The 27,551-nt window shown below is 46.3% G+C and overlaps 1 protein-coding gene across 3 annotated transcripts in view; it reads left to right on the top strand.

Moving 5' to 3' along the window:
- The window catches only part of LOC149359724 (cytochrome P450 302a1, mitochondrial-like), an 81,445-nt gene that overhangs the window by 19,378 nt on the left and 34,516 nt on the right, over positions 1-27,551 (top strand). For all 3 annotated transcript variants that reach the window (XM_089571858.1, XM_089571857.1, XM_089571856.1), the window contains 3 exons: positions 20,126-20,408; positions 21,516-21,753; positions 22,859-23,052. In XM_089571858.1, coding sequence (XP_089427984.1) covers positions 20,126-20,408; positions 21,516-21,753; positions 22,859-23,052 — 715 coding nt within the window. The remainder of the gene's footprint in view (positions 1-20,125; positions 20,409-21,515; positions 21,754-22,858; positions 23,053-27,551) is intronic.

Raw genomic sequence — 27,551 nt, 5'->3', positions numbered from 1 at the left:
TGACATTTCACTCGTTAAATTACAGCATGAATATGCCAGCAGTGTAGCCGAAAGGCACCTTTTTTACAAGGTGCATTTAGCGATGCAACACCCGAGCCAGTTAAAAATTTGACCGGGTGTACCAGGCTTAATTCACACAGGGTATTCTGAAGCGCTTCTTCTATAGCGGTTATAAGAATAAATGCTGCAATATTCTCCTTTTTTGATCCGTCTGTAAGGTGCACTGAATCTGTATTTTATGAAGGTGGCATTCTTAACAGCTCCTTTTGAGTCAATGCAGATATGTGGCACAATTGTTCGAAGTCTTCTGTTACAAAAAGTGTAAAAGGATTGCCATAAAGAGATCAGTATTGGCTGTAACAGTATTGCCATACAGAAATCAATATCAGTACTGGATTCAGAGCAGAATGCTCCAGGGATTAGGGGTCTTTGTTACAATGTTTTATGACGACAATTATAATCTGTCGTGTATTTACTGAAATGATTAAGCCGGCGTGATAGCTCAGTGGCTATCATGTTCGTATGGCGACCTGAAAGATGCAGGTTCGATTCCGGCCTAGGCGGTCGCATTTTAATAGAGGAAAAATGCTAAAGGCCTGTGTACTCTGCACAGGTGACCGAAATTATTCCCCAGCCTTTCACTTTAGCGTCTCGTAGCCTGTGTCGCCTTGGGTCCCCATAAAACCAAACCAAAAGATCAAGATTGGCTTTCTAGAATGGCATAGCCAGGATATGCCTTGCATTGTAAAGCACATGTGTAGAGATGGAATGGGATTTTTTTTTTCAGTTTCTCTTATATTATTTTTTTCCTTTGTGTTGTACAGGTGAACATGCCCAGATGATTTACTGCAGACAACAGGCCACAAGAATGCTTCTGAGGAAACTAGCCGGACTGTTACTTTCAACTTTTATGTTACTGTGGTACATTCTTATGGTGCATGTATTGCATATTCCCAGCCTGGATAGCTTGGAAATAAACTAAATTTGTAAGTATATTGATTGTTTCATGTGTGAACTCTGTCTGGTGACCTTTTTCAATGATTGTGGACAGTCTATAGGCAGTCTATAGATAATGGTCTACTAATAGTTTAGTAGACAGAGGTCTATAGACTGTCTATAGACAAAGGTCTATAGTACTGCCAGGCCACACACCTATGGAATGTCTATAGACAGTCTATAGACATATGTCTACTGGACCAGTAGACTTTTGTCTGTAGACTGTCTATAGACAGTAATCTACAGGAAGTCGATGGCCATAAGTCTATAGGTCGTCTATAGTCCGTCTATAGACAAGTGTCTATAGACGGTCTATAGACAGCTCTATAGGAAATGTATGACCATAAGTCTATAGATCGTCTATAGACTGTCTATAGACCTGTGTCTATAGGCTTCCTATAGACCTATAGACTTTCAGTAGACATTTGTCTATAGACTGTCTATAGACAAAAGTCTACTAAAAGTGTATGGCCATAAATCTATAGACTGTCTATAGACCAGTCTAAAGGATTTGTCTATAGACAGTCTATAGACTTCATAGACTAAAGTCTATAGACAGTCTATGGACTGTCTATAGAAATTTTTATAAGGGTGCGCCCACCTTTTTTACTATCGTCGTCTGTCACCTCAGCTTGATAAATTCTCGCTAAGCCTAACGCTTTTCGCCACTAGTGGGCGCTCAGTCAAGTCCACTCCTAGGCACAGTTAGATAACAGGCATATATCAGAAGGACAACAGTCAGTTTGAGTACAACATAGAGAAGAGTATGCATTGCATACATTGCGCAACAAACACCTAGTGCATGAGCGAGACAAATAGGAACTGTGCTCTTTCCTGGAGGAGTATCTAATTTAGAGCATGGATAAGAAAAAAAATGTATTCATGCTACCTGTGCACATTACAGAACCGCCCGTGGTACAAATTTTCCGCACTTGTCCACCAAGGCAAAATAGCGCTCCATAACGGGAGCATTCGTTTTGTTCTATTTGCTGAGTTCCTGCATATGTTTATGTTCTGATTAGTTGGCATGAAGCGTCAAGTTTTTACGACAGTTACCAAAGCTCAAAGGAATGTTCGCAAAAACAAAAAAGAGACAGCCTCGAAAGGCGGGTACTAATAGCCTACGTCAAGGTCTCCTAGTCTGCTCTCAAAGCCGTTTGCCCGGCAAGGGCACTGAACTGTAGACGACTTTAACGGTTACATAAGGACGAAAAAAGCATAAAGAAGGAGCAGCGTAGCCCATGAGCGAGGCTAATCCAGGCAGACATGGAAGAGAGGACACAAGACGAGCCCACCCAGCCTCGCGAGCGGACACCTATTGGGAGCGCGTCACGCGCGTAATCTCCTTCCGCCAGCCCCGTTTCCTCTACCCGTTGCGGCACTCGTTATGCCCAACAATGCCGCCAGTAAAAAGGTGTACCTAAGAGACGAAAAAGTAGACAAGCGCGCACTGAGAGAGGAGAAGAAAGGTTAAGGCGGTTGCCCGAAGCGAAGCTCCCCGGAGGAACGGCTGCCCTCGTCTCCCGACGAGCAATCAAAACACTAAAAGTCGGAAGAGCGCTTTCCACGCCGCCCCTACTGCTTTCCCTTCTCGCCCGCTCTCTCTGAAAGGGTTAACGACGACCGCGATGAAAGGGTTCCCCCCCCCCCCCCCCCCCCGCCACACTGTTCGGCAGCGCGTGGCCCGGCGGGCGAACGGCAGGACAAGAGGGCACGTATTATGTGTCGTCTTTGGCGGCGCTGCGGTAGCAAAGAAACAGCTCGTCAATAAAAAAGGAAACAGTAGGAAATCGGACATAAAAGACCGCGTAAACACGGAGGCGTTGGGGTGAGGAGCGGGCCCCGAGGGCTAGACAGCTGTTCCGCGTCGCGTTGCAGTCACCTCGGCAGTGCAGGAGTGAACGGCCTCCATCCGCTACCAGAGGCACGGCGTTCGGTCCGTTGTGTTTGTTCTTTTTTCTTTGTTCCTGTCCGTTTGTTAGTTCTCGTCGTCGTCGTCCTGCGTTCCCTGTGGCAGATGTGGCGCGTCGATTAGGCAGCGGGCAGCACCGCGAGGCGGCATCGGTGTCGTCGTTTGCAGGATGGCCGGCGGTTCAACGGCCTTGCGAGAGCGGCACGTCGTCCGTCCGCTAAAGCGAGCGGCCACTCGGAGGATGCCATTGGCAGGGAACGGCGAGTGGCAGAAACAGTTTAGACGAGAGGCCACTTCTGGGCGGTGGAAGAAAGAAAACAGAGCGCGGAGGACAAGAAACGTGAGACCGCAAACAGAGATGCCTGAGAAAACGACGGGGCAGGTCGTTGAGGTGGGGCTTCAAAGGCCATGCCGGCGTTCTAGTTGTGCGAATTGGACAGGGGGATCGTCTTACAAGTTTGTCGGATGGCGTTTTGAAAAATGGGATATCTGCTGAGGAGCAATGTTGTCCCCGCCACTTAGCCGAGTGCGCGGAATGTTGGTTTTGAGCAAACGAGAGTGGCGTGTTTGCCGCCGTAAAGGTCAGACCTAACTGCCCGAGTCGCAAAAATTCTTTTTTTTTTTTAGCGCTGTCGTACCCGCGTCGCTAATGATTAAGAAAACAGGGACGTATAGCTCTGTTCTAAGAAAAAAACTTACAGCTTGGATATTTGAGTTTGGAGACTGGCAGACATCTTTTTTACACGTTGTTCGTCGACTTTGGCATATATGTCATCGCCTGGCTACACCTTGTGATGTGCCGTAACCATGCACCAAGGTGCGGCTATGTTTTTTGGGTTTCAGATGAGCAGGCGACAAGGATTCGCAAAACATAATTCTCATTCAAGTAAGCGCAGTTGATCTGCACACACATTCAATCTCTAACTCCTGAGATACAGCCGTAACAACTCTAGAACGTCACGACGTTCTTGTATATCTTTCCCGAGGGCTGCATAAAACGGTCAACGGTACATAATCCTGCAGCTTGAGACCTTTACGTGATTCGCAACAACTCCTGGTGTTCTGGCCTAGGAACATGACTTCTTTCAGGTTTGGCCTTTGTTGGTACCGTATCCATGGCTCTGGAAAGTTAGCCTTTATACTATCCCTATTCTCGACTGACTGTCTCTTTACCTGCATGCCATCCTCCAGACGGTGACAGCATAAGTAGGATTCCGCGCACGACAGAAGTTAATATTCCTGTGTGGGTCATTCTGAACGACGTATTTTAGTTAGACATTGTGGAGTTGTGGAATCTATGGCTATTATCGTTAGTTTCTGCACCTGTTTATGTCTTGTCGCACTTTATTACGGATTTTACACAGAGTTTTTATGCAAAGATCCCGCGTGTATAATTGTCGAAATAAATTTGTAAAAGAAATGTAACAAAAATTAGAGCGGCCACTTAACCTTCGCTTTAAGGGTATGGCATGATAGCGTTAACGGATTAATGCCCTATATGTGAGGAATTGGTCATTCTTTACTTAACATTCAAGATCCCTGGGAGTCCTCACCACTGCTGGGGCAGTGGTGAGAAGTCCCAGCTATGCACTGCTGCTGGCGCAGGGGTGCAGAGCTTAATGCAGCTTGTGAGACTCACGTCACTCTACCCGACCAACCTTTCGCGACCACTACCTGCCAGGGTAGGCAGGTAGTGGCGGCGCCATAAGGTCACATTATACCAGTTATTTTTTGACCTTAGCAGGTCGCGCGAGGCCGAGAAGAATCTTGTGCCCCATGTTAAACATAGGGTGGCCACCGGGGTCAGCCTAGTCCGGCCGATTTTTGCTCACAACACCGACACCCCCAACGCCGGATTTTCAGCAGGAGGGGAGCTTAGCGCTGTCGCGACAAATGTCAGTGACTGTAAATCAGTTTCATTTCGCCGTCGGTTACTGTAACTAATTCTGGACTAGGGCTGGTCCATGCAGCTCGAAAGAAAGAGTGCGGAGTACTCACAGAAATGTCCAGGTACAACAACGGACATCCTATGAACATGCGCACCACATGCACGTTAAGATGTATACCTTATGCATATACTTCCCAGCTTACAACGCGCCGAGGTGTGTCATACTCGCGTTCCTCAAGAGACCAGGAGTGCCACACGGTTCACTTGAAGACATTTACCAGCGCGGAAACCGGACGCATAGGAAGGAGGCTTCCAGCCTTCTTCTAAAAGTTCTTCAAGACATTGTACTGGACTAGAATGGAGACAGCAGCAGTTGATGACTGTTGTGTGAGTATGTGTGCGTGAAGGTGTAGCTGTGCTAGGTCACGGATCTGTGCCAAAACTCTTGCAATCAATACGTAAGTGCAGCCACGGTGGAGTAATTGCCAGCAGAATATTTGCAAGGTCAGCCCGACATATGGCTACAGCACAATTAAACTCGCCTTCAAAACATACTCCTTCCTGATATGCGCTGTCGTCGGCTGCAGAGTACAAAACACTACGCAGAACCACTGAAAACGGAGAACGAAATGCAATGCCTGCGTTCTTCAGTTATCGTTTCGTTCGTGTAGGGATCCTATAATGTTTCATAGAACAGAAAGGAGTGCTTTTCAGTTTTTTCTCCGCCTGCTTCCCCGGCACACCGAGGTTGAAGGCACACGCCGCAGACGCTGCTTATCAGCTGGTGCGAGAAAACAAAGATAAGCGGCGGTCTGGATATTGACCTAGAAATAGGGGTCCGGATGAGCCGGCCAGTTTTTTTACAGGCATTTTCGCCTCTGGTGGCCCAGCTAAAAGAACTTTCTTGTACAGGACGAAGCTATGGAGCTCCGCTGGTCGCGAAACGTGAATTTGGATACAGTTGTATCGCGAGCAAGTTTTCGGAGTTTCTTCGTTCGAAAATATGCGGCCAAGATTAAGTCGCCGCACGTGCAGTTTACGGCGTTGAAACTATCGCTTCTTATGAATTATTTTTTCTGCGTTTTATTTCTGTGATAAGATGCTGTTTTTGCCCGGCCTAGGGGAGCACACATGCTTGGGTCCAAGTCTGAACAAAACGAATGTTGACACCGGTATCTTAACCATTTTCACCTTGCTCGAGAAAAATATGCATGGTGCTCTGACAACTGCTTTTTTTGTTATTCGTTTGTTTCTTTCGTTATTTTTATCAGTTAATTAGCTCATCTATTTTGCCCTTAAGTCCAAAGGTATTGAAGAAGGGGGTGGGTGTTAAATACAAAGAGCTTGCGTACAGGATGGTTAGAATCCTAATTAAAGAATTTTAGCTATAGTAGAACGAAAACGCAGTTTTTTTTTTATTGCGACAGTATGCCTGCTGACATAAAGTATTATCTACAAATACAGATACACACTGGATTCTCGTACGAAGGTCACAGATGATGGAGGCCGTAGGTCAGAATGACAGCGTACCAGTACGTCCAGTATTACCCCCCATGGTAGCTGAGTGGCTACAAAGGTACCTTTTGACTGTGAAGTCACGGTCTCGATTCCTGCCTGCGCAGCCGCGTTTTCACGGTAGAGAAATATCAAAACGCTTGTGTAGTGAAAATTTTATGCGTGTTGAAGAGCCTCAGGTGATCGAAAAGGATTAAGGGTGCCCCAATGCAGCGCGCGTGATAACCGCGGTAGGATTTTGATTTCTTTGAAGTTTGAAATTTGTTTTATTTACATCATAGATGTGGGTAGGTCCGGGTAAAAAGTGATCGCAGATCACTTGAGGGACCCCCGGACCCCCCTTTACATGGCATACAGCAACAAACATCGGAAGATCGGTCAAACGCTAGAGAGAATACTTTTTACACAGACACAGTTATACATACAAAATATTTCATACATCATAAAAAAAGAATATACTTAACAACGTTTTGTTGCTTATTTAATGGCAGCTTTAATTTCGCGCAAGCTGCTTTTGGAAATATTGATATTCATGGACTGTAATTTGTTTAATAAGTATGGCATATTGTATCGTAGCATCTGATTGCCATAGTTGGTGCGACAAAAAGGAATAGACCATTTTTCTGTATTGCGCAGGGTATAAGCCGGTACAGTTTGAGTGAGGCAGGTCAAGTCTAGAAACGCTCGATTATTATATTGTAGAGATTTCTTGTATCTGGGCTATGGACTGGTATAATCTGGTAGTGTGAAAATAAGTGATCAGTAGGGGCATGGTAGTCAACATTGGCAATGTAACGGAGAGCTTTCTTTTGCAGCATGTAAATTTTATGCGTATTTGTTTCTGTTGTAGTGCCTCACACCAAAAAACAGTAGTTTAAATATGACAAAAAAATGGCGTTATATATCTTTAGCTTGACTGACACAATCTTGACTGGCAATCAATTAATCGTGAGCGCATTCAGCAACATGAGTTGAGCCTGTCTTTCTGGTTTCGCAGTTTATTTTTCCGCGTACTTTTCGCCCCTTCCATCTTTTTTCTGGTATTTATAGCAGGTTAATATTTAACTGTTAATATAAAAAACCGTGTTGCTATAATGAAAGGTTTTCGTCACACAAAGACCAAGTGGCAGTACTTGCAGGCTCTTGTGAACTAGTGAGAGAAAAGTATGTCGGAGACATCTCTTGAGAGCTACGAGTCAGCTTGAGAAAAACAAGCAAGATATCCCCAGAGCTCAACTCTAATAGGAATTATCTTTGTAGACGAACTGCATACGGATGCAGTTAACCGCCAAGCCATCAGGGTCGTGGCTGGTCTTTGGACGCACGCTATGATTCTGTTGTCTTCAAAGAGTGCTTTAAGTGCAAAAAGTGAAAAACATGGTAACCTAACAGATTTCTGCTTTGACATGCTGCTCATCAAATGTAAACTTTCAACCGAAGAAATCATGAACAATACATTTTTTTTCTTGCTGCCATAACGAGATAAGAGTCCGGACTTATCCAGTTACTTTATTCAAGAGCAGAGAAACAGTTCAATATTCTGCAGAGTGTTCTATAAGCACAACAGTGTCCACTGAAAATGGCCGCTTCAAAAGAGACGGTCGCGAGAAGTACGGCGAGTACTACTAGCATGTTGGTCGCCGTAGTCCAGGCTATTATGAGCACTGCTACCGTGTGCGAGGTCACAGTGCTCCGATTCCTATCGCAGGCGTCAGCACAATAACTGCAATGATGTTCTCGAAGCTATTTGCATGCATATTTTCACAGCTTGTTGCTGATATGAGCCCATAGCATTTTAAGTCTTCATACGGCATGATGTAATATAGCCGCGGCACTGCTTACTCAAAAACCGATTCGGTCATAACCACGCTTTACATTTTCTCACCCTTGTGAATGATGAACGTATACTTTAAGGAGAGCATACGATCGGGGACAAAATTGGTACACTCCCCACGGCCGCAGCCGGAGCAACGGAAAACTAGTCACTGGAACTCTGAAAGTACCGCAGCTGTTTTCTCTTCGCCGCCGCGCCGCCTATTGGCCAGTTGCGATCACGTGATTAGGCGCCTCCATAGATGGTCCACTCGCTCTAGGAGCCGACGGGGCGCAGTGCTTCCGAGGTGGTTGGACGGTGTGTTTTACGATGTAGCACGTTCAGTATCGCGTCTGTGCGTATGTGTCTGTCTGTGTGCGTGTGTCCGCGCGTGTCTGTGCCTCTATCTGAGCGTGTGTCTGCGTGCGTGTCTCTGTGCGCGCGCCTGTCTCTGTGTGCTGTGTGCGTGCGTGTGTGTGTGTATGCGTGTTTCTGTCAGTGCGTATGTCTGCGTGCGTATCTATGCGCCCGCGTGTCTATGCACCGCTTGTGTCTGTGTATGCATGTTTCTGTCAGTGCGTGTGTCTGCATGCGTGGCTTTGTGCAGCACGTGTGTCTGTGTGCGTCTCTGTGTGTCGTGTGTCTGTGTTTGTGTTAGTGTGACAGCTATAAATGTCTTCGGAGACGTTGCTTTGAGCGGGTTTTTTTTTCCCTGCTGGTCGTCGATATTGGCTAATGAGGCTTAAATAAAAATAAATTCGCAGAGTTTAATGTCCCGAAGTGACACGTTAGCTATGAGGGGCGCCGAAGTGGAGCGCAGTGGGGGAATTTATGCCACCTGGAGTTATTTATCGCGTACTTACATCGCACTGCACACGAAGTTTTTGTATTTCGCCTCCATCTAAATACAGCCACAGCGCGTCCGCATGGTATCTGGCTATCTGGCCGCACAGTCAGAGCGTTGGCCCCCTCGTCGACCTTAGTCGCCCAACTACCTCCCACAAGCCTCAGACAGGCGACTGACCACATGGAGGGAAGAACAGGCGGCAGGAAACAGCAAGGGAATGTTTTATACGCATCAGACTTCCAAGTGAACCGATTTACTAAACGTTTTGGTATATCCCGCTCGTATGTACGCAGCCTGCCGGCTTCCCGGCAGTTTTCCGGGTCCCGAAAACATGCATTTGCGAGCCTCTCACGAAAGCGACAGGACAAGCATGCTTCTTGCGCTGTTAGCTCACACCCGTGGGCTCAAGAATACGAGAGGCTCCGCAGCTGTCGTGCGACGCTTTCAAGGTTTTCGAAACCCTCACCTCATCTAAGCTCTCAATCATGAATACTTTCATTGATTAATTTTTGCGCAAAACCGATGAACAAGGCGGCCGCAAGGGAGACTTCCTTCGCCTAGCAGACGACGCGCTCGCCGCGCTGGACCACCTCTGGCAACAACACCCCAATGTTGCCCGCGCGCCGCCCGCTGGTTGCGGTACTTTCAGTAGAGTTCCAGTGACTTTACGGAAAACTGCGTTGCAACGCCATCTATAGGCGGCATCTGGGATCGAGACAGCCAATGCGTGGCCTTTATTATCAGCAGGCATGTCGCTTGCCTCGTTTCATTGCTTCATGCTTTAGCTCGCCAAAATGCCGCAGTTTTCCGTTGCTCCGGTTCCCGCCGCGTGGAGTATACTGCTTTTGTCCCCGATAGTACATCGCCCAAACTGTGGAGCGGTTCTCGGGCTTGTGTTGCACGCTGTCGCACTTGCCTAAGGATCTGTCACTAGTGGCATTTGTGGCGGTAAGCCTCGAGTTGGTTTTCACTTTTTTACGAAGCCGAGATCTCTCGACAATGATGGCAACGGTTTCTTGAATGCCGTTTGATGTTCCAACATATTTTCTCGATTAGACGTGAAGTGACATCCGCGATGCTTCGCAAGTATTGCTACTATATTTCGACCTCGTTAAGTAACGCCCCTCTAACTGCAGCATTTCACAAACCGAGAATAGTACCAGAGAGCACTGCAAACATGAGAAAAAAATGGCGTTGCGACTGTGTTCTCTAACTTAAGATGCTTCTTCTGTACTTCATTACTTTTCCATAGTCAGCACCAAAAAAAAAAAAACGAAAGGTTTTCTGAACCCCCTTGCTGCGCGAATTTTGGGTGCACTTTTCGGAGTAAAGCACTGCTCCAGACCTACCAACCCCGACCAAGAATCTTGTCGTCTTGTCTTGTGCTCCGAACTAACCACGCTAGGAGATGATAGGAATGTTGGACACTCGAGGCCGCCCCGTTCTGAATGCACTATCAACAGGACATTGTTTTTGGTGAATTATTAAATTTTTTTCAATGTGCACAAAGTTGACGCTGCCTGGGTTATAAAATTGGAAGTCGGGTGTTCAGCTTCTTGCACAAGCAGTATCATAGCATTTAACTGCATTTCTTACGTTAATAGGCACACCGCCTTGTGTTGTCTACCGCCTCCGTCATTTATCTTTTGCGGCTTTCCTTAAAATTGCGAGTTACCAGCTCTTTACTTCCCTCAGGTGGATTATGTTTTATTGCTCTCAGTACAGTCAGTGGCAGTGGCAGATTGGAGTTTGCAGTGGAAGGCAGCACGAAACTGCAGTATCATTCCTTCCCACTATATTAGTGCGAAAGCTTTACTCCGGACGTACCAACCCTTAGCAAGAATCTTCTCATCTTGTCTGGTGCTCCGAACTAACCCGAGCTTACCCGGATTAGTTCAAGTAAGGTCGAATTAGTTCGGAGCGCAAAAGTTACTCGGGTAAGCTCGCGGGAGCGTCGTGCCAGCTGTAGGCAATGAAAGGAAGGCATCGCGCCACCTGGGTCAAGTAACCTTGCGGCGTCATCGGAACCTGCTCTGGCAGGTGGCGGTTAATTTAATGGTTGATCGCGAGAGGTAGCTCGGGAAGAGTAACATGGGTCGCACAATCCCTGTGTGGCTGGGATAGAAACAGCCACCTGCCAGTGCGGTCGTGCATCGCTTAGCCGCTGCGCCACTGCGCTGGTAGTGGTACGAGGACTCGCCGCCATCTGTGAAATATAATTAGAAAATGACGAATTCTGCATACATGTTCATCAACCCACTAAAGCTACCGCTTCGTACCCTTAAAGGTGCACTGAAGAGGAATCTGAACTTGTCTTTTTGCCGCGGGAACTCGATCTACACGTTTCTAGCATTCTTAGAAACTGCGACTTATTGCCCTGTATGGCCGATTTCCCAAATTAAATCGAATTAACGGCCGGCTCCCGCCCTTTTTTTTTTAAATTCTGCCTCGTACGGTGGGCGGACTCGGCCAACGCGTGGAGTGCCTTTCACCCAGTCCCGTGGCGGCTTGCCGCTCTGCCATCGGCGGAGTAATACGTAGTAGTCCGTAGTAGCAAATAGTCCGCGCGTATTTTCATTTCTGCGGGCTTATTTTGCGGCTATGTTATCTGCGAATGAAACTATTTATTCATGGAAACCTAAAAAACAAAATAAAGCGAAAGCAAAGCCTCCGCGGAGCTGGCTGAAAGGAACTTCACGCGTTGGTCGACTCCGCCCATCGTACGAGGCAGAATTAAAAAAAAAAAGAACGGGAGCCGGACGTTAATTCGATTTAATTAGGGAAATCGGCCATACAGGGCAATAAGTTGCAGTTTCTAAGAATGCTAGGAACGTGTAGATCGAGTTCCCGCGGCAAAAAGACAAGTTCAGAATCCTCTTCAGTGCACCTTTAAGGCGGAGCTTAGGTGTACGCCGACTCGTCGCCATCTTTGAATGATAACTAGAAAAATACGAACTCTGCATACATGTTCATCAACCCACTAAAGCTACCGCTTCGTACCCTTAAGGCGGAGCTTAGGTGTACGGCCCAGTTGAGTAATGAAGACCTGCATTCACACGCCACCTCCGTCTCTTTTTCTTAATCGAAGACTTAATATGTGACGCATGTTAGGACTACATATATACGAGAGTTCTATGGAGATTTTAGCTCACATTGCTGTCCACGTTCTTCTTGGAGAGTTCTTCCTTCCTAGTGGCCATGAGCCAAACTGGTTTTAGTATTACGGTCCTTGGCGCATTTGTCTCTGCGCACATCCAGAGCTGGTGGCATGCGATAACCTCGCTGGTCAGCATTGAAGACTCCGGGCATGGGATAGGCATTGCTAGTCTCCTTGCCCTGGCCGACATGGCAAGGCAGGCTCCAGCCTTTAGCTTTCTCCCAGTAACTCCCTCCAAGCTCATTAAGCAGGTTCTTAAAAGGACGTAACTTCTAAATGCGTCTATATCACCACTACTAGCATGATATCTAACATGGATTATCATTGCATCAGATTGGAAGTACGAGGGCTAGAAAAAGATATAAAAGTAACAGTGTACTGCCCCCACTGCCTGTTATCAAAACGGGCATTTCAGCCTAGACAGCAGACTGATTAACAACGTGCCAATCTGGGCCGTTTCAAGGCTTCGGCGAAATTCTTAATTATTAAATATTAAGTTACTGTAGTGCCCCTGCAGCTCCTTTTTGTAATGCAGATAGTAAATGAAAAAACTGGTGAAGTTTCGGTACTCTTAGAACAAAAGCGTAGAACAAAAACGTGGCACATCATTTCGAAGGGGTTACGCGGCCGCAAGTCAGGTAAATTTTTCTAAATGTGAATTAATGAGGAAGATAATAGGTCATCTGACTCCTTCAGTCCAGCGCAGACAACTAGGCTCCGCTGTCCTCAGTTCAAACTTGCGGTTCACACGACAGGCTCGAACACTCGACCCGGAGAGGTGGTAATGGGCCAAACGGCCGGGTGGGGCGTTCCGGCTACCTACACCACGCGATGTCAGCGGCCGCGCGCTCGAAAAACATTCTCTCCGGTGTCGGCGATAACGGCCGCGTTTCGTCACGCCCGTCACGCTATACAGCAGCAGCCACACAGTGCGTCACCTCCATTCAGCCGCGTGGCATATCGCTTCCAGAGCACGGCTGCCACGGTCGCTAAACGCTCGGAGGCCGCGCTATCTGCTCCCTCGCCGTGGGTCCTCAGATGGCCTAAAAAGTTGTCCGCCCAACGGTTCTCATTCACGAGAGGTGCTCTCTCCAGAGCGGCAAATGTCGGCATACCTGTGCGGGTCAGAGTCGTTCTGTGGCAAATAAAGTCCTCGATTGCCTCCATGCTGTGCGTGCTGCAAGCACACCGTTAGTTCCCCTGCTCATAAAAAAAAATTGCAGATTTAGGCCCCCGGAATGCTTGGTGCTACTGCTGAAGAAAGGTGTTCCCACTAATTTCACTCGAGGTCGGTGACAGATTACTATGCATTTTCTGTGTTCTTCTTCTCGTTATCAAACAGGAGTTCCCATAAGAGCCCAGGTTCTCTGTTGAGGCAACTTTTTCTTCACGTAATACTTCTACCTATTCCTCCTTTTTCTTTTCTCGCAAGCTCACTTGGATGACACCGATACATTATTCTCCAACCCACCTGCACGTTTTCCCAGTGTAAACCACACCTGGTCATGTAAGAGTGTACGTATAGGCGGCGATATATCGGTGCCCTTTGCTGTTATAAGGTGAACTTGGATCTGGCTTGTTACCAGGTTAGCGCTGCAGCGCTAACTCAAAAGGGTGGGCACAAAAATCTGGCGTTGAAGCCTTTTAATCCATTGCAGTGTGTTGCTCCTAGCTTGAGGTTGCTTTCGTATCACTCGGCGATTACTTCTCATTCAATACTATTCCGAATTATCAATACTCCTGGAGACCCCTTGAGCTGTATACTTTAGACAAAGACTGTACTTGCGATGTCAGTGCATGTTAAGGTACCCCATATCGTGGAAATGAGATCCCTCGACTACGACGTCCTTCTTAGCCTGAGTCGCTTTGGGATGTTAAACCGCATAAACTTAAACCTTCTTAGACTTTCGTGGCGCCGCCCGCAGGGTGGCGTCGATATTGCGAAAACTGCCAATGAGGAGCACTTGGCGGTATTCCCTTGTCGCATCGTCGGCAAGCAAACTTGCTTTGCAACCACTGTGCTTGCCACATTGCTAGACGACGCTAGAAACATTATCTTTGTGCTTGGTTTACATGCATCTACCAAAGCTGGGCAAAAGGTCTGCACGAATTTAGACTTCATTGTCTAAATTTTGCAAATAAATGTTGAAGCGTTTTAATGAATACCAAAAGCAAATAAATGTCGCATTTGAGTGGACTGGAAGCTGTTACTGCACGTCAAATCTGCACGCTTACCCCAAGTACAGGTGCTACTGGGAAGGTGTAGAGACGCTACGGCGCTTCTAGGCGCATACCGTATAGGCGGCGAATACGCGCGAGAACAGATCAACGCAAAGGCACTGATATACCACGCATTGTCGTTCTGTAGAGTGGAATTCCTAGATCGACCTTTATGCATTTTTTCTTTGTAACAAGTCACTTCGTGCTTGTTTTTTATATTCTGTGGGAAATTCTTCAAAGTTTGAAGCCATGAACCTTCTCAATAACTCTGGAAAAACATGGAATGTTTCAGTTAGGACGAATGAGAGCTCGGAAACGCTTTGGACTATAAAAATCTTAACTAAAAAAAAAATTCAGCAAACGGCTGGTTTCCAGCAGCGACCGCTTAAAATAACGCGAAGTAAGTTGCAACTAGACAGTGGTAAATGTTCTACTGGTTATAAATGCTCCGACTGGTTATAAGTGGCGGTGAAAAATACTCTGACGTTTAGTCCTAGGACAAAGGACTCTGAGGCCTTTGTCCTGCAGTAGACGTTTGTGGGCTATCGCTGCTGCTGCACTGAAATAAATTTATTATTATTTAAATTCCCTACCAAAGCTTACCAAAAATTACCTTACCAAAAATTTGGAGCTCGTTGCCAATTGAAATAAAGCAAGCTAGGAATTTCAAACTGACATGCAAGAAACATTTTTTGAAAATCGAAGCAAGGCTACAAAGTTAGTTTTTCGTCCATATGTTTGTGATTGCTGTCCTATATGTTATTTTGTATTGGACTGCTGACTAGCCTCATTGGCTATCGGTCCAAATATCTGTGTATACGTTTTGTTTGTGTTACTCAATTCTCAATTCTCAATACTCAATTCTGATTCTATATCGGACATACTTTGGTCGCGAAGAGACCATATCTCATACTCTTTGTGGATGCCCAGCGTACAGTTCTGCGAGACATTCTCTACGCCGTGCGCTTGAACATATCGAATCACACTCGCTAAAGGAGTTAAAAATTATCTCTCCTTATCTCTCCATTATCTCCCTCACCTTTATATCTCCTCATCATTTGCCCTTAGTGCGGGGTAGCAAACTGGTTTATTCTACCGGTTAACCTCCCCACCTCTCCTCCTTCTCCTCCTCCTTCGAGAGTGCTGAGGGTAGCTTTATAAAGTCCAAGAATTTATCGTTTCGTGGACGAAAAGCAGAATTTCTAAACGTTGACACTACTTGTACGGCGTCTCTCGAGAGCCTGAAAGCATAAGGTTCCTCCATGCCTTGGTCCCTAGGATCAGGGGCTTTATTTGTTTTTCTTCGCTTCTCAGCTCAGAGGTGAGTTCAGGTGATTGAAAAGCTGTTCTATTCTGCTACTGTTGCGGCCTGAATGCCATCATGAAAACCCATCACAGCAGCGACTTAATGACGTCAGCTTTTTCTGAGATTCAGATGAGTTTGAGTTTGCCGTCTGCTGATTTGCGTCGGCCCTCAAGAGCGGCCCGAACTTGATCAGGTCCCAAACTGATTCGTTCGATTCCACCCTAGACTTCATTTTTTTATTTTATTTTGCTGAATTCCGCATCATGCAATAAACGAGTGAGGCTAGAGATGGGGTGTGCGCGTGATTAGGAATGACGCATAAGTACAAATTTAGTGCTCTGTTTTATGCCCTAATGAATGTCGGTTATCAGGACTCAGAGCTTACAGGCACATCGAAGTTTTACAACATTAATTTGCGATGCGTTCATGGTATGATTACAGTGCGTCACATCAATTCAGGGATCGTATTACGGAACTGTCACATATTCGGTCAAAAGTTATCGACAATGACGTCAAAATGACGAAACGATGTGACCTCGGCGCTTGACGCAACGAGGAATCAGCCAATTACAGCAGAGCAGCGCCCCGGGAGCATTTATTTGCACGACGAGGGACCGTCTGCTAATTTTTTGTAAAAAGACTAAAGAAATGCGCAGCAATAACAGTAATTAAAATTTTATTTTGCCAAAAAATTGTATTTAAAGTTGTAAAATAATAACAAAAACAAGAAGCGTGCGAAGTTGTGCTATTAAATTTACTAGTGGGTAGCTTTTGCTGCCGCGGGGGTGCGCTGACGGCGGTAAAACGTAAACGAGCCGCTTTGCACAAAAACAGCTGTTCCACGCCTTGATATATTTTTTTTTTTTTACGCGGCGTCTGAAATCAAGGTGCTGTGCGGTTGAACTAAGTGCGCAGAAAAATCGACGAAGCCAACTTGTTGCAGTCTGTGTTGTTCGGCTCTTACGATCGATGACAAAAACTGTCGAAGCGTGAAGCGTTGCAGTATATGTTGTGGCGTAGTCTGTTTCTTTTTCCTCGGGAAACAGAAGACGACCACAAAGTGCGATTTGCAAGGAAAAATAAAGTTCTTTGCCAGTATAAGCATGTTTTATTTTTATGTAGCTGTGCTACAGAGGTGAACGCGGGAATCCACTCCTCAGTAGAACAGCTACCATCCACAGTAGAACATCTCTGAAACCTGTATCTCACAGCACGTGGAACACTACATAGCGGAAGAAACCCAGCCTGAGTGGCCCACACCGGATAATGTGCGGAGCCACCGCAGGCGTGTTCTGATAAGACGGGCAGTTTTAGGCATCAAGATCCTTCACTCTCTAGGCTGTACCACTTGCTGCCCCTCTCTTGGACGGTCCGCGGTATCACCCCCCCCCCCCCCCCCCCCCCGCCTTTCCCATCACGAAGGGTCACAAGAAGGCGGCATGCAAGAAAAGAAAAAGCAGTTTCACTCGCCTGTCGCACTTCCAAGCACTTGGGGTAACGGCCACTCCGTATCTCTGCTATAGTCTAATATTAGAGCCCTAGATAACCACCAGCGGGAGTCGTATGCCAGAGCACGAAGAAGCTACGATGAAACACGAGCTAGTGGGAAAGCGAGCGCCGTGTTTCCAGTTGCAGTTAGTGTGATGGGGTGTATCAGAAGCGCGTCACCACAGACACCGCAGAGCTGTTGTGTAGGAGTTGCACGGTCTTCTTAAACATGCCTTTTCCCAAGGAAGCTCACAGAGACAGCGGGGACGTGTCAGGCACCACTCACGCACACACACACGTACAAACACACGCATAGAACATTCAGTCGCGCCAGAAAAAAAACTCATCAGCCGATGGATGCGTTAATATTACGTGCACACTTAGACACTACGGCCGACAGTGTGAGAAATGCTTCACGAAAATTAATTTTACTCTATCCTTTACTAGCTGATTTAAAATCAAAGCACAGGTCTTTTCAAATTTGTGCTTTCATTGAAGCATTGCTGTTGCCGGTGAAAGCCAGTGCGACAACATCAGCAGCGCTTCAGTCTTCACGCCGCTGCTTCAGCCGGGTGGTAGCAATGTCTTCAGTTCATAACGGCTGACTTAAACGCGTCTACGCTGCTTCAATATACTGTTTTCTTGGGAGGCCTGAACCAGAGCTGCAGTTTAAACAATTCAAAGGGCAGATTCTGCTGAGGTCAATAAAATACAGCGACCTACATACTCATCCTCGACAAGCGAACGAGCCGCTTTTTAGACAGCCAAGGGAACGGCACACCTGACTGCTAAAAGAAAAAAATGGACGCCCCCGGCAACTGGTTAACTGCAACTCGTGTGCGGCACTAGTGTATGGGGGCTGAATAAGCGCCCAAACACATCGATGGTGAACACGTAGAAAATCGATACATATCGAGCACGTGTGCAAAGCGGCCATGGTTTCAGATCTCTTCTTTTTTCTTATCTGAAGCGCTCGGTATCTTTCTCTCCTGCCCCGAGCGACTCTCTTCCAGTGAAACAAAGAAGGAAAAACAACAAAAAATTGTGGTCGCAGTGAAATTATAGAGGCCGCAACTCATTAAAAAAACGCTCCTCTGCATACTTTCTTTTTTAACACTACCACGACGAAATTTTATGCAAGCGTACTGTGCGGGGCGATGGCACAGCTCACGCGTCCACGGAATAAAAAAAAAAACGAAATAAACGTTTCTTTTGCCATGCAAATGCTAGTTGTCAGCGTTAACCTGAGTTTTACTTTTTTTTTACGTTACGCACACCCCGCGTACAGGCCTCGCGTGCCCAGTGGTCCGACTAGTTCGCCCCAGTGCACCTTCGGTGAAAGGCGCACACACACACGCAAGGCGACGAACGGCGAAAGCCTCGCTTGACGAGTCTTTGACCTCGTTTAAACCGTGCAGTGACCCCGTAGAACGCATGCTAATGAGGATCGGCGGCGCTGGCGGGTGCGCGCGACTTCGCAACAACGAACGCGACGCCGATAGCGCGGCGGCAGCCGGATTCCTCCGTCGTCCCGATGCGTAATCGTACTTTCATCCGTGCTCGCTCCCGTTCTCCACGTGCTCCGTGGGGGTCTGGGCAGCTTTTGATTTCGCTCCCCTCCCGCTGGGACACTCGAGAGACACCACCGAGTTCGACTGCTGCCACTTTCAATTCGGCGGAACCAGTTCGCCAGCCAAGACAGGGGCCCCCGGTCTTAAACTGGTTTCACCCGGGTTTTTCTTCCTTTCGTCGCAAGGCTGGCCGTCCATCCGTTTCATCGGCTGCGTAAATGCATTGCAGTGAACGAATGCTCAAGGCAAGACCGAGGCAAACAGTTGTTTCATGAACTTTGCCAGACGATAGGGAAGAACGGGAGACAGCGTGCCTTGTTCCACACTAAAACGGATCCTCGCGAAGAACTAATGATGAGTACTGGGCGTGTACTACAGAGCTTCAGGGCAGTTGTCAGCACCCTGCGGCTGTCTTTCCAACGTAAAGAAATGTTAAAGAAACAATAACTGTCCTACAACTCTGTGTGCATCTTTCATTCTGTCTTGTCTGTACCGTATTTTTTTTAACGCAAAACCATAAACCGACTAGTGCGAACCAGAATTTTTACCGGAGGGGTAATGATGAATATTTCTCCTTGGTAACCGGTATCCCCTTTTGACAACGCTCGACTAGTTCAGTGCAGTGAAATACTACTTTCCGTATTCAACTGAATCCTCCTCAGAGGAATATAAGCTGCGGAAAAAATGTTCATTGTCGATTCATTAAAGCGCTTCGCAGATACGATTCTTCGGTCAGCATTCACCCCTGGAAATTAGTAGAAGCTTCCGAATCGCTGACAACCAAAAATAACAACTTGGCTGAGCCTATGCTCAATTCGGGCTTCGTCAGTCCGCTGAAGCTGTCATTTTGGTGACACAATTAAAAATTGCATTTATGAACGCATACACGGTTAGTATTAGGAAGCCCCGCTCCCCAGTATGTATTCGGAATTGCTTGCTTTCAAACACTTACACTTACTTCCTCCAAGCCAGATTCGTTTAGAACGTCACTTAGCCGAAACAGGTGTATAACTCCTACCGAATAATGTAAATGTCCAGCAATTACTTGTTCCTTTATCCGAGAAATTGGTAATTTTTTGCGCGCTTTTAATCGCTGCTGTAGGAAGGCTCGCCGAAGTCTTTATCAGGTACCAGCTCCACCTCAAGTACTCACGAGTATATATATATATATATATATATATATATATATATATATATATATATATATATATATATATATAAATGGCTACCATGGTCATGCCTGCAGCTTAATAAGAAATGCGCTTCGGGATTGCTTGATTTTTTGCTCCATTCACTGTAGGATCTGATTCCTGGCTGCTTTGTCGTTGGGTTGACTTAACGATTGTTGCAACGACCGACTAACTCAATCACTCACTGACCGATTTCAATATTTTTTTTTCTTTTTTCCCCAGATGAAGCGCTCACTGAGGAGTTTCGTGGCCGTGGTGCCCCAGGCCAAATTCCAAGAAAGCAGTTCGTTAGCAGCAGCGACAAATGCGAAGCCATGTCCCGTAGAACACACAGTCGCAGCGGACGCCTGCCCCGTTCACGGAGACAAGCTGCATCAGCACCTACAGGACGTCCGAAGCAGGCCCGGCGCAGCCTCCAGCCACACGGTGAGACCCTTCCACGAGATGCCGGGCCCCAAGCCACTGCCAGTCATTGGAAATATCTGGAGGTACCTGCCGCTCATAGGTGAGAGGGAAGCTCGCAGTCATTGTCGTTCATTATCTACAGTGGCTGCCAATCATACAATCATTTCCCGGAGCTCTTGCAGTGCACAAAATCTTTTAAGCGTTCTCACTGAAGCAAGTGCCCGCATGGATTGTAAAGATAGGGTCGCCTGTCATCGTGTTGATGCAGAGTTAAAGATTTTGACGGGCTCATTGAGGAAAAAAAAATCAAAATACATATCTAAATACATTGTGATTCCAACCACTCTTTCCTAATCGCTGAGTTCTTTATTTCATAAGATAAATACATACACATAAACTTGTCATTGTGCGTCACTTCCTACCATCATTGCCTTTATTATCGCTGCCAGAAAAGACTGCATGTCCGAAGGAGCAGCCGGCTTTTAATAATTAGTAGTTGCAGAAATTTCGATATTATTTCAAAATGTGTTCGGTATGCACAAAATGAATGTTCTAAAGGATGCCCACCTTTTTCGCATTTACAGCTCAGCTTCAATGCACATGCGTGGACAATGGTAAATGAGAAACGCATATCGATTCTTTCGCGTTGAATTACGTAGATTAAGCGGCATGACGCAACAACATGCAACTGTCAGGGGTGAATACCCTGTGAGGTTTAATTAGATTAATAATAAGCAAGATAGTAGGTAGAGCAGCGCGAGGTGTGCTCGATTAATACCTGCCCGTTCCTGTGCACTTCATTCGAAATTCGATCTCAAACAAGATTTCACCAACGTTTTTGTGACCAGGCAAATTGTTCTGCTAATATGGCGTAGTTTTCATTCATTCATTCATTCATTCATTCATTCATTCATTCATTCATTCATTCATTCATTCATTCGAAAAACGGTTAATTTTCGAAAGGTAAAGTCAGGGCCTCTAAGTCTGTTGCTAAAGACATCCTGGCCACATTTTGTTGCAAATAAAACCAAGGCATTCATTGATGCAGTGGTTACACCACAATGCTCGTCACCACAAAACAAGTCTACAGAACAGCTAGCTGGGCCTATAGACTGGCGCTTAATAGAACTACAGGAAAAAAAAAAAAACCGTTTCGATAGAGCCTCCGCCACTGCGTTTCAACACCCTCCGTGGGTCGTCGTTGCAGGTGATATGGACCTGACGCGAATGCACCGGAACGCGCAGAAGCTGCTCGACCGGTTCGGGCCCCTGGTGCGCGAGGTTGTGGTCGGCGACCGCGTGGTGGTGCACGTGTTCGACCCGCGGGACATGGAGCACGTGTTCCGCAACGAGGGCCGCTACCCGTCCAGGATCTCGCACCGGGCGCTGCTCAAGTACCGCCGGGAGAGGCCACACCTGTACGGCAGCGGCGGACTGTTTCCCTCGTAAGCATCCCCCCGCATTGAACACACATCGAGTTAGATCGACGGACACTGCGTGGACGTGCTGTTTTATCGGGCGGGGGTTTCAGTTGAAATTGAAATCCCCTTTTTGGGCTGGAAACTTCTACTTCTCATTTTCTTCATAAATTTGGAGGCTAACAAAGAGGGTTCAGCTTATGTTAAGGACTACGCAGAGAGCTATGGAAAACAAAAATGATAGATGTAACGTTAAAGACACCGGAAGCAGGCAGAGTGGGTGAGGAAACAGATGTGGGTTAATGATGCCCTAGTCGAAATCAAGAGTAAGAAATGGGCTTGGGCAGGACATGTAATGCGAAGGCAAGATAACCGCTGGTCCTTAAGGGTAACGGAGTGGATTTCAAGAGAAGGCAAAAGTAGCAGCGGGCGGCAGAAAATGAGGTGGGCGGATGAGATTAAGAAGTTTGCGGGGATACGGTGGCCGCAACTGGCGAGGGACAGGGTTAATTGGAGAGACATGGGAGAGGCCTTTGCCCTGCAGTGGGCGTGGTCAGGCTGATGATGATGATGACTTCACATTTGAGTTTGTATAAAACAAGGAATAACTGGCTCAACTTTATCGAAACACATTCTGACTCTCGTTTCAGCTGTTGCATTGCTGTTCAAGCATTGACTACGATGAGTTAGCTGAAGCATCTCTGAAGTTAGCTTCTGGAAATTTTGATGAATGAAAGTTTATTTTGCAGACATATTTTTTTTTCTTTTAGCAGTTTTGCTTTCGTCAAAAGCGTTCCTTATTGGTTTTCTATGGCACTCTTAGCTGTTACATGCGATCGATGGGAACACTTCAAAACAAAGATTTTTGGCAGAGAATGTTGGAAACGATTGTGGAAAGATATCATGCGACGCTATTCACTTACACACGGAGAAGAAATATACTTCTAGCGTTTAAAGTTGAACTACGTCGCACCAATAAATCTATGCACTGTACAACGGCACGTTGGACATTGCTAAAGTAAGTTTGTCCCCCAAACATCACGCACCCTAATTAGTCCGGAGCAACGCCCTTAACTGGTGAAATAGTAAACAGCGAAGAGTAATTGCTCGTCACCGGCTGTTTTATGTGCAGGAATGGTGAAGAGTGGTCCCGATTGAGGCATATCTTCCAAAAGCCACTGATGCAACAAGGGGCCATGTCTGCCTACATGGATGTTCTTCAAGAGGTTACGTGCGATGTGGCCAACTTGGTACGGTGGAAAAGGGACACCAAGACGCTTGAAGTCGAGGACTTCCTCAAAGAACTCTACCGATGGGCGCTGGAGTGTAAGAGGCAACGTTTTACCTTACGTAGTATAAATATAAAGTACGATTTTGTATTTTTTTTAGACTGTAGTTTCGCTTTCCGGAACTAGTATACATACGATTTTCTCAATTTTTATTTCGCCTGTGACGCCATTGGAATTAATGCTCTGGTGCATAAACTATCCGGTAGACGGAAACGTTAAAGAATGCAAAGCAAACTGAGTGTTCTCGACTGAGTCATTTACGGATTGAAGAGAAGCGGTACACCTCATGGCACCAAAGATGACGTGGTTATGCCGAGCGCCCGGCACCAAACTTTAAAAATATTTTCCTATAGCATTCATACCAGCTAGTTGGCGCATGCTTAGATGGAATGCTTAGCGTAAAAAAAATACACGAAAAGCAGAACGTAGATTACACAAGACAGCCTCGTGTTGCGCCCACTACCTTCTGCTGTGTGTGCGCCCTTTTCTAGCTAATTAAAAAAGTTTTAGTTTCTCCATAAATTTCTAAGCCCCTGAGTACTTTTTTAACGTGCTAAGTGATCGCTACTAATTGTCACATCAAGTGCTTATGATGGTTAGCATCAAATTAAACTAAATTATTTGCATCAGAGGCCGCCATTCTTGCTCTGAATGTGGTTAAGCTTTACCTGGAGCTTCTGAAGTCCTCTCCATGTTTTCATGTTTCCATTCCGTCTTCTGCTGCTAGCACGGAAGCTCAGAACGTGGCAGATATTTTCCGGTCTCCCTCAGGGCCGCCAGCGGCAAGTGCAAATGTGTATATCGGTTTACTGACTTACCCTGTAACCGGCTCTCTAGTACTTAGTAGTTTATCACCACTAATAGCATTTGTTTAGTTCAGTGGGCCACTCATAAGCACACTGGCTTGTAATTGTAGCTTGTAATAGCTGTGACAATATATTATTAAAGTTTTATTTAGGTCGCGTACTTTGTGGGAACTCTACTGTTATTCTCAGAGAATCTAACATCAGTGTGTGTTAAGAATACGATGTTCAGGTATTGCGATGCCATGTCGCGTGGTCATGCACTGGAGCTAACATAGAGATGCACAGCAGTAGTGAGATGCACATACATGCACCCAAGGGTAGACGTTACATCGTCTTTTTTCACAGGCGACAATCTGACTCAAGGCATGCGTGCTAATTAACGATACGAATTAACAGATGGGGTATTGCTCATCTGTGAGCCTTTCAATATAATCAGCTTGGTGCGATGATCGTCTTACATGACGTAGCAAGCTTTCTACATGCTGGTGAATGTTCCGTCATTTTGGCGCGTCCGGGGGGGGGGGGGGGGGGGGGGGAGACTGTTGCGCAAGATGTCTCGGAGGACACGCGACCATGACCGCCAAATGCGAGAGATATCAGAAACAGATGGCCTTTCTGCAATCAGTCCACTGTCCGATGGATGGGCTGAAGAGGAAAGTTTACGTAATCGACGGCGCGCCAGCCTGATGCCTTAGCGCAGCGCTTAGCAGGTGGGGCATTAGGTGCTCGCGGCTCATTCAGAGGACAAACGCAATCTATTCGTAACCGCGTGATGTCTTTTGTACCGGAAAATGGCTAGTCTTTCAGCTCAGGTGAACGCCGGTGACGGAAACTTTCAGTGCAAGCGCATTAACTCGTGCTACAATTATCCTTGATGTGTATTCAAAAGGGAGTTACATCGAGGTTCCGTTGGTTCCATAGAAAGCGCTTTCATAATCACATCACAAGCTTCCCAAGCGGCACAGGTAATCGGCTCAATATTGAAACTGCCTTGGTAAAGTATGGCCCTACAAAGGACAAGAGTAAAAACCATCCATCTCCAATGTTGGGACTACTACCTGCGCCGCTTGGGTTGATTGTGCGTGGAATACTTCTTCTAGTCCACTCCGAAAGCAAGGCGATATTCACGTAGGCAAAATTACGCGGACGCCTTAATGGCATAGCCGAAGAAACCAGTTGTGTTAATGGCCGCGATTATACGTAGGTGGTGACATGTTTCGCTGCCAGTGGCACAGATAGTGTGTTGGTCAAATGTTTAGGGGAAACCCCAAAGGTGGAGCAAATTTGTAATAAGGGAGTAATTACTCATTGGCATCCACCCGAGCGCAGCCATGCGGCTACAAATGAAAGCTATACAGCTTCCACAGACACTTCGTAGTTAAAGAAAAGTTCGTCCTGATCCGGTGTTCGAACCGGTACCACCGCTTCACCGGAGCAGTCGCTCTACCAATTAAAGGTGCACTGAAAAGGAATCTGAACTCGTCTTTTGGCCGCGCGAACTCAATCTACACGTTCGGAGCATTCTTAGAAACTTCGATTTATTGCCCTGTGTGGCCGATTTCCCTAATTAAATCGAATTAACGTCCGGCTCCCACCTTTTTTTTTTAATTCTCCCTCGTACGGTGGGCGGAGTCGACCAACGCGGGGAGTGCCTTTCACCCAGTCCCGTGGCGGCTTGCCGCTCTGCCATCGGCGGAGTAATACGTAGTAGTCCGTAGAAGCAAATAGTCCGCGCGTATTTTTATTTCTGCGGGCTTATATTGCGGTTATATTGTCCGCAAATGAAACTATTTATTCACGGAAACCTAAAAAACAAAATGAAGCGAAAGCAAAGCCTCCACGGAGCTGGCTGAAGGGCACTCCACGCGTTGGTCGACTCCGCCCACCGTACGAGGGAGAATTAAAAAAAAGGCGGGAGCCGGACGTTAATTCGATTTAATTAGAGAAATCGGCCACACAGGGCAATAAGTCGCAGTTTCTAAGAATGCTATGCACGTGTAGATCGAGTTCCCGCGGCAAAAAGACGAGTTCAGATTCCTCCCTAAATTAATAATGCTACAGCCGAATTCATTCCAAGAAATTCTGAACAAACGTGTTTTTTCAACGGGAACTTGTTTATTAGCGCAGTTTTTTCGCATATCGTAAGATTTTACAATAACAATCAGTATACGAGGGGGGACCCAAAAGAAACCGGATTTTTTGTATAAAAACGTTATTTATTAACTCTTGCACAAAATTCCTTCAGTCACCTTCAAAGTACTCTCCATGAAATGCGATGTACTTGTCAAGTCTTTTTTCCCACTGTTTGAAGCATCTCTGGAACTCTTCAACTCTGATATCGTCCAGTTCCCTTTGCGAAGCTGTTTGTACGGCCTCCACATCACCAAAACGCTTCCCTTTTAGACTTTTCTTCATTCTCGGAAAGAGGAAAAGTCGCACGGGGCTAGGTCTCGTGAATAGGGAGGGTGCGGAACGACAGTCGATCCTCGAGAGGCCAAATAGTGGGTCACTCGTAAGGCCGTGTGTGCGGGGGCGTTGTCGTGATGAAGGAACCAGTCACCTGATCGCCAACGTTCCTTGCGTTTTTTCCGCACATCCTCTCGCAGACGTCTTAAAGCTTCGAAATAAAAGTGCTGGTTAACAGTCTGGCCAGGGGGAACAAATTCTTGGTGCACAATTTCACGAACATCACAAAAGACAATGATCATTGCCTTCACATTCGACTTCAACTGCCTTGCTTTTTTTTGGTCTCGGAGAGTTGGGAGGCTTCCACTGGCTTGACGCTTGCTTAGTTTCTGGGTCATACCCCTAACACCAACTCTCATCACGTGTAATGACTTTAGTCAAGAAGTTTGGATCACTTTCAATCTCTTTTTTTAAATCCGTACTCAAATTTAATCGAATGTTCTTTTGATCCTGTCTGAGAATGCGAGGACGAAATTTAGCGGAAACACGTCTCATTTGCAACTGCTCAGTCAAAATTCGCTGACGGGAGCTCCAACTCACCCCTGTCTCTTTTGAAATCTGGTCGATCGTGAAACGACGATCTTTGTTCATTTTTTTGACAGAATTTGCAACGTTTTCATCGTTTCGAGGCTTTGAAGGACGCCCAGAACGAGCATGGTCTTAGACACTCATCTCACCACATTTCAAGCGCCTAAACCACTCGAAAACTTGTGTGCGGCTCATAGCATCCTCTTTAAAAGCGTGTTGCAACATTTGGTAAGCTTCCGTTGCCGATTTTTCAACCAGGAAACAAAACTTCAAACACACTCTCTGTTCTTTTAAATTTGCCATAAAGATTTCGCAGGCGGAACAAAATAACTGCAAGCGAAACACAACACTACGCTCATATTTTTGCCTGAAAATTTATGCCGTCTGCACAGTTGTTTCGTCTCTCTCATCTAGCGGTAGAACTCTCTACTACGTCTACGAATGGCAGCGCGCTCTCAGTCCGGTTTCTTTTGGGTCCCCCCTCGTATATCTGCAATATATAATGTGTTTCACCTAAGATTTTACATCATTTTTGAAAACAAGCTTTTTCAGTTAGAAGAGCGCTTTTCTCGGCATAGCATTGTCAGCGGTATAGTACATCAGAATACAGCTATGGTGTGCTAACTAGCAGGATGGTTAATTAATATTGAATATTGTATGTTTAACTATTACTCTTAGGCTCCTTAACTATTGAGAGGCGTGTAGCCCACCGTAAGTAATGTGCATATCAATTTTT

This window comes from Amblyomma mixtum, chromosome 2, assembly GCF_055824585.1.
Source record: "Amblyomma mixtum isolate Tamu chromosome 2, ASM5582458v1, whole genome shotgun sequence".
NCBI lineage: Eukaryota > Metazoa > Arthropoda > Arachnida > Ixodida > Ixodidae > Amblyomma > Amblyomma mixtum.
This window is presented reverse-complemented; position numbering and strand designations above follow the sequence as displayed.